Below are 12243 nucleotides of genomic sequence, written 5' to 3' on the forward strand. Positions count from 1 at the left end.
GTCATTCATTCAAAATGATATTCAACATGGCGGCATGCGATGTCTAAGGTGGTGAGTACGATGTGTTTAATACAACATAGATTAATAATCACCTGCTATCTTGGTAGATTTAGGCCACGGAACATTCACGAATCGCACATCATGGCTTGTACAGCTGCACAGGCGCGGTGGTTTCATGAAAGAGATGTTGCTGCAAGCGCGATCAGACTATCGACTCGGTGGCAATCGTAAGAAAAACAAAGCTGACATTGTTATGCCCGATTATGCAGTCTGACATCCACGGACGATTTGAAGCAGATTTGGGTTCATTGTTGCTTATATTGGGTTGCATACGGAGTTTGACACCAATGCCTACAATTTGGGGGCAAATACGTTAAAATGCACATTGTGTGCAGGCCATTTGATCTCAAATTTCTTCTCCATCGCTAACCACGATCAGCAACCTGTTTAGCAGTTTTTTGGATGCAGCTGGTGCTGATGTAAAATGCAGATCTCCGTTCGTGTATTCGCATAACTGTAGTAGACCCGTTTATGTAGTAATATTTAGTGGTAATATTCATTATTTATGGCGATTTATTCTGGTCTCTAAATGTAATATCTCATATATATAAAACATATGCAAAGACATGGTTGACAAATAGTGAAAATTTGGGTTTGTCATTATTGACATGATTAAGCAAATTGTATGCCTGTTATGTGAGTCTGGAATTAGTTAAGATTTACTACCTAAGTAGCCCTGTTACTTGACACTACCACAGCTGGTTCTAAGAGTTGGGTGCAAATGTCATATTGAGAATTGTTTTACTGGAGACCATGCAAAATGTATTTAGATGCACGTAAAAAGCAATGCATACACAGACACTGACCGAAGATTTATGTTTTCACAAGTATACAGAAGTCAGGAGGAATATGTTAATAGTCAGGAAAAATTGCCAACTTCATGTGACTATTACTGCAATGCTGGTTAATTATTTCTTATCATGTTATGATTGGATTATGTGCATTATAAATTGGTTGTGTAATATGTACTCGGGTCTTAAAGTTACAGCTGCCCAACCTGAGAACATCAGTTGCCCATCAGAACCTGTAGTGTCAAGTCTTCTTAGCAGTCTGCCATAATTGTGCTTAAGAGGTTGTCAGTTTTATTTGTTAGAGTTATTTCCCTTGTTAACCATGGAGCACATACAAAATGTTTTTGGTGGTATGTTTTGCGATCTTCAAAGTTATCGTGTGCCCACTGATCAAAAATGTTGCATGTACAACTATCAATAACAGTGCCAGTACGTACAAACCGTGCAAGTGTAAGTAATTTGTGTTGTGACTGTGATACCTATATATTGTGCGATTGAGATGTTGTTGAGATGTTTGCGATTATTGACCCTGTTAGTGGATTGAACTGTGATGTTAATGTGGGAACATGGAATACACAATTGGCTTGGCATAATTCTCTTGTTGGAAAACATAACATTGAAACGTAGAGATTATCATTTAATGACATTTACTTGTCATAGTGAATTGTTATTTACAGGAACATGCAAAAAATGCAAGCAAATATGAATACATAGTTACATGAGTTTAGATTTCTTCATCCTGAATAATGTATATCAGCTAATCCATGAATTTCCATGTCAGTATTATTTTGGAGTGTAACATTTTAATACAGTTGGTTTTATCTTTATTATGCAAGTAATCAACAACTTCTTGGAGATTGGAAGTTGTCGATCACCTCTGATTGAGTGAAAAATGTAAAATCATCTCTGTCAAAATGAACTGAAATACTATAGAAGTTGAATTGCCTTATCACTGTTGAGATGAGGCACTCATTAAATGTATGATTTGAGTTACATACATATTGCTCACCACTTAGAAGTTTATATAATTTTGTTAATAACAGTTCTTCATTGTGTCACCAGTTGAAATCCAAGAAAGAACATGTTTTCAGTGCTTACAGCATTTCAATATTGTAACGAAATAATTATCACCAAGCTGATTGCTTCATCACTGACTATGGTACAACAACATGAATAGTAGCTTGTGCTGTCAGCTGACTGTTATTTTGGTGGTTGGTCTTCCTGGTATGGGCTTGATCCAGCTTGTTTCATGTGACATTAATGCTATTGCTGACTGTCGTGTGCAAGGTTATAATCTGTTTCCAATAGTCTGCGGAATTATGCTGCAGAGTTGCCATAACGCTGCAGTTTTCAAGCTACCTGTACATAATGGCCACCTGTAAATAATCAAGCCTGGACCAAACATACCGGTGACTGATGTTATGACCATAGGCTGTGTTGTGTGGAGGGAGGGACAAATAGAATAAGTTCCAAACTGTACACCCATGAAGGGAATGAAATCCTAGCCTTCAGAATGTCCCGGATGAAGATATTCCCCATTTTTCAACTTGGCCTCCCATTTCTGTTAACAAATCATAATATGATATGATAACTAACGTGATTGTTGATGATGTTATTGACATACGTTTGGGTTGTGGTTTATAGTATTTATATGACTTTATGTAATTCATTTTTAAAACAGCTTGTAAATATGACATGGTTTTGTGTTTACAATAAAGTTACAAGCATTTGCGGAAAAACAAATTCTTCACCATGAATGTCACCATTGTGTGTCTCTCGTCGCATTGAAATGTAACCCGAGTTGTGTCAGGCTGTCTGACAGAAGGGCCTCTCACATATCTGTTTTGTGTTACATTTTGATGTTGCTGTAAGCAGTAAGTGATACATTGTCCCATAAAACTCTGAATGGAGAAATAAGTAACAGGACCCTAGAGCGATATATATTTCAGCATCTGATAAACAGTTTTCGTCAAATTTGTTCTCAGCTGGTAAAACCTGCATGTTGTATACCGTATGTCATATTTCTTTGAAGGAACCATGGAAGTGTGGATGGCACATCATGGGTTTTGTTCAGTCTTGATGACAATGAGAATAATATAACATTTCAGAATTAAATATGGGCAGTGGGGTTGTGAAGTGTTTACTCATCAAGCTGAATTCCTAGGTTTGAATCCCCTCATGAGTACAATGGTTGAAGCTGTTTTCAGGTGTTCCTAGTTGTGATATTGCTGGAATATTGCTAACAGTGTCATAAAACCGAACACATTTGAATTATTTAAGTAGGGAAAGGAACATGTAATAGTCAGTGTGGTAAATTCATTGTCTTCATCGCTATGTCCAAACCATTAGTCTCCACCATATGCTATGTCTGTTCTAAGTATAATTGCTTCTGTGCTCCAGTATAGTGCAGGGAGAAGTGTAGCCATGTGTCAAGTCTAATTACTAATTGAAAGCTGTGTTGCATTCCCTTGCCATTTAGGTCACATCCATGGCATTGGTTGGTTTGCCCAGCCCAGTGTCTTATCGTATGCTGTGGCTTGTTGTTGGTTCTGACTTATCTTAGTTGACCCATGGTCAAAATGTATGCTGATGTTGATGTTTTGAACTGCAAATCTCATTTTAATGCTCATTATAATCACATACTGACTGAAAATAGGAATGAACAAATGGATTTTGTGTATGGTTTTGTATGCCAAACTGCTGGTGCCTGCACATATGGCTGCAGAGACATTTGGACAGGAGTAGTTTTTGACTGTGACCTACATCTGTGTATCGTGTGTCATTGTACCTATACAATACGGATGTTGACACAATGCATTATTGGTCATCAGGATATGGTCACGCATTCTATATCCTCCATGGTCACGTTGATAGGCATGTGTGAAGCCCATTTCGGTGACCACAGCCATGATATTGCTTTCACTCATTACACCAAAGATGTGGGTTTGATTCCCCACATGGGTAATATGTGTGAAGTCCGTTTCTAATGATGTTGTTGGAATATTGCGATAAGCAGCGTAGAACAGTTTTCACTCTCTCTCTAGTGGAGAGCACAAGATGGATGGTTAATCCTGACTGTTGTATCAAATTTCTTAAAATATGGTACTTATTGTTATTCTGCCTGGTACTTGGCATTAGGGGATAAAACCCAAACTGGTCAGCTCTGTGTCACGGCTGTATCTCAGAGTGGGCATCCATGCAGAAACTGGAGCAATGTATGTCAGTGGACAAGCTCTATAAAACCAGCATTGGTCCAGTTTAGTACAAGCATCTTCACACAATGCATATCCATGCATGTCACTTCAAGTGCAGGGATCTTGAACATGTCATGAAACCCTGCTTCACCTCACTTCACCTATTAATAGTTTATGCTATCTTCTTTATATATTTTATATTACCTTTTTATATGTGATGGGGTATAAAATGTTTCTATCCTGGTGAGGGCAAAAGAAATATGTGTCTGTGTGATTCTGTATGTCTGTGTTCTGTTTGAAATTACTTTGTAGGTAATAATACCCTCTGGGCTTTCAGGATGTCTTTGTGTCTTTTGTTTCATGTTTTTTTTTCATTTGTATCTTTCTAATATTTTTATATCAAAGTTGGAATGGTTGGACTAATAGAAATATATTTAAGTTGTTTTTCTTTCATTCTATGATTCTGAGAACGTTTTAACAACTCCCATTTGATTTAACTTCTTCAAGAAAATATTGTATGGAAGAAACAGCTGCAATGTTTGGGTTTTTGTAGGGTTGTGTAATACATTTTTAGATGCATTTGATGTAAAGGGAATGCATTCACCTAGAGCACTCTCTCATCATTATGGTTTGTCAGCAACGTGCAAAAAAATACTGTGAAGTGAAAACTTTTATTTTCTAGAAAGTGTTTTGTAAAATCTCTCTGACCTTTAACAAGTTGCAATGACATCAGTGAACTTTGTATGTAAATTGTTGTTGCCGATGTGTCAATATGGTTAGTCACCGAATAGCGCACTAGTGTTGACTGTCTTCTTTTTTCTCATTGCAGGTAGAGTGAAGTTGGATGACAAACTACCAGCCAGACGTTGGATGCTAACTTGAGGAGTGATCTGTTCATTAATTCCTTTCTTAGCTAGACGAGGAGAAGTATTTACTTCACGGAGCTGGTGTGAGCCAGTTGGAAGGAAAATAGGTTATAAAATATGGCAACGGATCTTAATGATTTTATGCCAAATGTGACTACGCAGGATACGAAGAAGCGTTTTCTTGTTCATACCGAGCTTGTGCCATATTTGAGCGACCCGGGTAGCTCACTTGTATGTGAGGATATTGACAAGTTTATTGAAGGATTAATAGGATGGGTCAATTGCAGCAACTACAAGGTACGTCAGTTATACTTACGTCAGGAATCTAAAACAGATGATCTTGTTTTCCTGACAACAATCCTACCGTTTTTTTATGTTCATCTTAGCTTTTACCATTCACACTTGATGTATGATTTGAAGATTATATGGAATTAAAAGTCATTAACAACTATGCTTTTTGAAATGGTAAAACATGAGCCTTAGCTTCAGACTGACATGGGTCATTAGCCACTGAAATAATGGCCCTCTATTTCTGTCGTATAAAACAGCATGACTTCAGTTTTAGAAAATTAAAGACTCTCAAGTTGGCACTTTTCTTATGGATGTTCACTTGTACCTTTGGTGGTACATGTGTTCTACACACAAGAATAGATTGCAATAAATGAAGCTAATAACTGATTTCAAATTCTAGCTGCTTATTGATGTGTCTGTCATTTGTAGGTGCTCTTCCAGGTAATTTATATAGAGTACATTGGTACTTCACATAATGCTGTATTTGTTTCTGAACATTTCAAAAGTAAATGGCAATTCTTAGGGACCCTTCAGGGTTCTTATTCTTGAAACGTTCGTATCCCTAAGAATTTGTAACTTTGATCATACCCAATGTGTTGCGAATAGGCCTAAGAAGTTTGTAGGGCTATGAACGTTCGAGAATAGCTAGCCTGGTCTTTTAATGCTGTCATTGCACTTCCTTATATAATTTGCAGTTGTTATCAAGGTGTTTGCCTTTAAATTTATGTTAAAGAGAGGAAATAGAACATTAGTCTGTCCTGGATAACATTTTTGTGGCTGCCCATTGTGTTGAAAAAGGTAGTGTGCAGGTCAGTCTGAAGTTCTGGTTAGTGTGTTATGATTTTGTAAATATGAAAAGATATTTTGAGTGCAAATTACATAAATTACTTCAGTGTGATGTAATTGTGTTGTGTGTATACTATACCACTTTTGAATGGGACGTTTTTGTTTTTCTGCACCAAATTGTTTCTCCTAATGCGTGCATTTCAATACAATGACAATCCCGGTCAAAAGTAGAGCAGTATACATGTAAAAGGTAAGTGTCCGTTACACATGCATATTTTATGCTTGACAAATGTGATCATTACATGACCATGACATGGATTACATCACCTGATGCTGTGAATACATGCTTGTCGACACATCGGCACATACACACATGTTACAGATGTCAATCAATATCAGTTGCATCAACACAGATCATCAGGTGCATATAGAGTCTTCAGGTGTTGTAAGGTAGCATTGGTACAATTTCAAGAGAATGTAAAATTTGGATGTTAAACGAACACTCTGCCTTAATCATACTTATTTCAGTGTGATTGATGTCAGGCATTGCCAGTAGAGATCCTGGTTAGACAGGCGGGTTCAGTGGTTGTCATACTTGGGTTCTGTTTTATAAAATCTATATGGAGATGTCGACACTGTATCGATCCACTACAGTTGCTGATGAAATCAATATAAGGAATGATCTCAATTTATGTTCTCCATCCTCTGAAACAGGACTGCATCGTACTGTTCTGCAGAAATTGTGTCACAGTAGCCATGGTGCTGTTATAAAGTGAACAGATTCATAGAAACTAGTTTCATTTTAAACAGTATCTTGATGAATAGTGCAGCATATATTCTGACGATAAAATGTCCACTTTTATATGAACCAATAGCTGAATTGTTGCATCATCGTATTGAATTTTTGTGTATCATAATCTAATAGCAGACTGGTATTGATCCAGCCAGGATAGTAACTTGCCATATTTCAACATCCTTCAGAGCTGCAGCTGTGTCTTCTCAGTGTAATGGATGGTGCATGGTTTGCGTCAAATGAATCATTTCCATTTGATATGGTCTGTTTCAAAGGTGAAAAGGGAGTTAATTTTTAAGATGTTTTAAAAAGATTGGAAATCAGCACTGTAATCCCATTAGCCTGGATGATATTTTTTAAGGTTAAAAAATCAATTTAAAGAATGAAAATGGGTGGAAGAATTTCAATTATTTGTAGAGAAATATGGCTTCATTTTGGGTTGTAGATGTTGTTGTTTAATTTCTAGCCCTGTTACGTTACTGTTGACTAGTTGGAGTGTGTACACCACGCTTTCATATTGCCAGCACACACAGATGATTCTGGACCACTTGAGTTGAAGTGCTTCTACACTATACATTTCGCACTTTATTCCATTGAGAGGTCCGGCTGAAATATGACACCAGGAAACCTGAGGTCTCCATCATTTAGACTCATACTGATATGTCTGTACTGTGGTAGTAATGTCTTTATAAGATTCTATACTTGGGTATAATCCCATATAAACTCTCACCCTTGGAAATAATGTTTGCAAGAATTAGGCCCCAGTGTATTTTTTGTATGGATGCCATTTATCTCTAGGTCATTAATCAAAGTCATTATCAATGATGTCCTTATATGAATTATCTCCACTTTGATACAATGATATAAAATCACTTTGGTCAGTTGAAAAGGGTAATTATTTTTGACAATTCCAAGTAACAAATGATAGACGTGATGTTAGATACAGGCCCTAGGGGTGTATGCTGCTTTGTAATGAATGGCATTCTTCAATATTTCAGGGGTCATTGACCAGACCTCTTAGCCATCTTATGTCCTACTTATCCCCCAACCTTAAGCGATCTTGAGTCAGTCAGATATTGAAAGTTACCTGTGGACAGTATTACAGAGAGAGATTTAGTGATTTGCTAATTTCTTATGAAATATTTGTATACCTGCTCATAACAAAAGTCAGGTGCAGAGTGTAAAGCACATACATGTGCTGAGTATATTGACACTGGAAATAATTCTTAAAGTAAAAAAGTATTGTATATTTGCAAGACAATTAACCAACATGATCCTGAAAAGACTATTGCATTGGAAGAGCTAATTTTCAGCTGAGAACCAGATAATCATCAAGAATGTTATTTCTCAGCCTGTGTTAGGCCTGAGGAGAAAACACTGACAAGAACATAGTGTAGTCTACATGGTATGTAGGTGGTTGCTTGTTGACTATCTTTAGTCCGACCGACGATGTAGTAGAAGTTGTTGGTAGCTTGTTATTGTGGAGGATTCTGACACTTCCATCTGCTTCACTGCAGGTTATATGGTTAATTGCTGTACTTCAAGGTCATGGCCATCTTGAAGGCTAGGTTAACCTTTCACCCTGTCAACTTACATGATATATGCTGTCTGGTTGAAGCAAGTGGATAAGATATCGGTCATCTATAAGAGAAGCTTGGAGCACTGGCTTAGTTAACAGTTCCTATTTCATATCATCCTTGTGTGGATTCCAGGGTAGAAAAGGTATCTTGGGTTGGTTTTCTTTGTTGTTTAAGTAGCATTCAGCAAATGTCCAGCTATATGATAATGATAAGTAATTGGGTCTGGACCAGACACACCAGTGATTGAAATCATGAACATTGATCTCTGATATCAGGATTTGATGAGATGTGTCAAGTAAGTCAGTAGGCTTGACCATCCAGTCTCCTTGTTCAAAGCGACATTAACCTTTATTTTTTAGCCTTTTTGGAAGTGCCTGAATAATGAAAATGAACTCCTTTGGTCACAAGCTAGGCCACAGCAAATTTGAGGACCTGTTTTTTTGTGTAAAATGACATTTGAACAAACTACTGTTCCTCTTGTATCATTTTCTGGATGACCTGAATAGGTTTTGTGTCTAATCTTCATACATGAATAGATGGACTCTAAGTGAACTGTCTAAAAGTGCCCTTGTTTAAGAGTATCTTTAACACAAACCAGGTTAGGTTGTTTTGGATCAGTGGACAAGGATATAATACTTCCCTGATTTCATTGATGCTTGTATATGTGAACTGTTGGTTGTTAAGTTGAGAATAAACATTGAAATGCCCGTATCAAAACATTAACTGTTGAGTTTAGAAGTTTGTGAAGTCTCTAGATTAACTGTCAAGTTTAGAAGTTTGTGAAGTCTCTAGTTTCAGATATTAAAGACAAAAGTCATAGATCCCAGGACACACTTAGTTTTGTCTATTGAATGCGGAACACTCAAAACTATTTGAAGATCACTTGGTACTTTCATATTGCTCTCTAATCTGTCAGTGTTAAAGAATGCATTTTCTCAAACTAACTTTATTCAGAAAATATACCTGATCAGGTGAGTGACAAATGTTTGTCAGTTCAGGTAACTGAGACTGTTAAATTTATCATCTCCTTTTATTAAGTGAGAATTGTTTAGAAATATGAAAACCCTCTTGAAATCACTTCATATCTCTGTTGGACGCGTTTAAAACATTGAGGTATGAATGGTTGTATAAAAGAGGCCACACCAAGATGATGGAAACTGATGATAAACTGGAAACATTTATGAATTTATATCAGGCATATATTGGCAAGCAGATATTGGCTCATAAAGAGATGTACAACATTTCGTGGTGTATTGTTAAGAACATAGCCCTATTGTCATCTGCTTGTATTGGAGCAGGTTATAAACACAGCTGCCTCCTAGTGCAGCCTGAGTCAGTCTGACCTTTGAAATCTGTGGCCATTCCCAGGTAGCACTGGATTTCTGTGGACAATTCGTGCTGGAAGCAGAATGTTGCAGTGATTAAAAAGTAGGAAATTTCTGTACTAAGATCTTGGGGTGAGCAGTACCTGAGGCATGAGTGGGTCAATGGTACAAGACATTTCCTCGAGTTCTGCATAGTTGCTTCCCTTTGCATTGGCAGGATCTGCGGGTTATGTTAAAACACTGGTTATGATTTCCTGTATATTAGTATCAAGCTAATTTTTTCCTGTGGGCTTCTCTATTCAGAATTTTAAAAGTCTGTACATCCTTTGTCATTCTGATAACATGTTGTGAGAGTAATCCTAATTCTCACAGTTACATAATGCTAAACTCGCTCACTCTCACAGTTACAAAACACATCTCAGATCTTTGCTTTATAACAGTTCCTTGCCACGCTTATTGAATAAATACAATTCATAATCACCACTCAAAATCAGTAACCTTCTACCTAAAAATAATAATAACAAATAGTTTTGGATTGTATGTTTTCAGAATTTGATCATCCAAAATGTCCTGAAGATCTTTTTCACATATGGTAACAACACTGATGAATGTCCTATGAGTTGTTGATAAAACTATGGAATTTTCTGACATGGTTCTGACATGGTTCTGACATGGGGATTGTGAATGTTGGCACATGCAGTGTTCCACACAGGCTGATAGACCAATAGTGTTGAGACTTCTAGCACTGTAGGTGTCTATGATATCAGTGTTTGGCATGATAGGCTTGACAAGTCACATTATCGATGACCTGTATGTGAATGCTGTCAGATTAAGCTTGTTGGTCGTCATGGGTATTTATTTGTCCATCTTTTATGGCTACTTTGTGTGACTGACAAGCCCATATTTCTGTATAGAAATAGGTGAAAGATGAATAGTATATGTTGCAAACGTTGGATGGTTGCAAGGCATGTATTAGTTTACTGTTACTCGAGTCATCTTAGGAGAGTTTGGGGGTTTGGCTTGTTTGTCCTGAAACAGGAAGCTTGTATGATCATACATGTGACTTATAGGAACAGGTTTGATTTGTTGTGGACAACTGTCTTAGATCTTAGTTTCTGAATGTACCTTTAATGGAAACAAATTATTCCATTTAAATTGATCAGGTCTTCTGTGATATTGAAGATTCAGAACCTAACCATGAGGAAACTGAGACCTACTTCATTAGCACTTTAGCACTAAAGAAAGTTCTGGGCACAAGGGAAAATAATGTGTTTCAGGGATTGTGTGACAGATTTGTTTGTCTGCTACTTTTCCATTTGTTTTGGGGGATTTACATTGCGGTCATGATCATCGTGTTTGTTTTTTGAATGTGAACGATGTATCCGTAGTAGATGTGAGACCAAGGTTACTGAGAACCAAATCATTTGACTGTGTGTTGGCATACCCAAAACTCATCATTGCAAGGAAGGATTTTCTTGACAATAGTCTAATGTCAACATTTTTTAAGTTAATTTTTGGAGGGTATGGTAACCCAGTGGTTAATTCATTCACCCATCATACTGAAGACCTGGATTTGAGTCCCCATGGGTACAGTGTGTGAAGCATATTTCTGGTGTCCCCTTTGATATTGATGGAATATTGTTAAAACCTAGTAAAAGTGGTGTAAAACCCAACTCACACACACATACACATGTTGAGATGATAGAGGAATTACTTAAAACATATGGAATGTTAATCCACATAGAACTGTTGAACTGCTCCCTCCTTGACCCAAGGTCGGAGACCTGACCATAACCCAATCAGTGATTTATCAGCCTGTCTGAGCATGGGAAAGAGGTGGATTAAACCAATTGTATAACCTCCTCAGCCCATGACTCATTATCAGAGTCTTTGAAGGCTTGTTGCACTTATTCTTTCTCTACATCTTTTTGTGAAACTGTATTTTCTCACGGGGCACACTGTGTATGTTTCTGTATGGTTTTCAGCTTGCACGCCCTTTCAGAAGAAATGTATATCTGTGAATTGAGATGTTTGGTGTTGTCAGTGTACATGTCCAGTGAGTCATGATGCAACGGAACATTGCTATATATACCCAGAGATGGATGTCAGCCTAGCATATGATAGTGCAATGGCTTATTCAAAAGGCCAGGAATTTTCATAACAATGCCAAAGACTCGGTCAATATATGGAAGGTGGAGGATATTGAGTTTTATACTTATGTATTCATTTTGTCATATACAACTATATTGATTATTTTATCCAGTGAAAATTCAAGCTCAGAATAGAAAAGGTTTGTTTGATTGCCTAGTGTTTATTCATGTTGCAGTGAAATAAATGGAGGTTAATGTTCAATGTCTTTTTGTTGTATGTCCATAAGGTAGCAGAAGAGTGAGTGATATTGTGGTTTTACACCACGTTTAGGAATATTCCAGCAATACCACGACAGGCGACACCAGAAATAAGTTTTGCACATTGTACTTATATGGAGGTAGCGAATGTAGGGTGTTATTGCTTAAAACGAGTTGCATGTTATGACAGTTAAAACTTACTCATTTAA

The 12243-nt window shown here is 37.1% G+C and overlaps 1 protein-coding gene across 6 annotated transcripts in view; it reads left to right on the forward strand.

Annotated features, from left to right (window-relative positions):
* Nucleotides 1-12243, forward strand: part of LOC137298373 (CLIP-associating protein 1-like) — a 144184-nt gene continuing 131941 nt past the window's right edge. For 4 of the 6 annotated variants that reach the window (XM_067830602.1, XM_067830614.1, XM_067830619.1 and 1 more), the window contains exons 1-2: nt 1-51; nt 4875-5208. In XM_067830602.1, coding sequence (XP_067686703.1) covers nt 5029-5208 — 180 coding nt within the window. In that variant the 5' untranslated portion in view covers nt 1-51; nt 4875-5028. Of the gene's footprint in view, nt 52-4874; nt 5209-12243 lie in introns of those variants that run through there. The other 2 variants (XM_067830600.1, XM_067830604.1) reach the window with 1 other exon arrangement.

Source organism: Haliotis asinina, chromosome 10 (genome assembly GCF_037392515.1).
Source record: "Haliotis asinina isolate JCU_RB_2024 chromosome 10, JCU_Hal_asi_v2, whole genome shotgun sequence".
NCBI lineage: Eukaryota > Metazoa > Mollusca > Gastropoda > Lepetellida > Haliotidae > Haliotis > Haliotis asinina.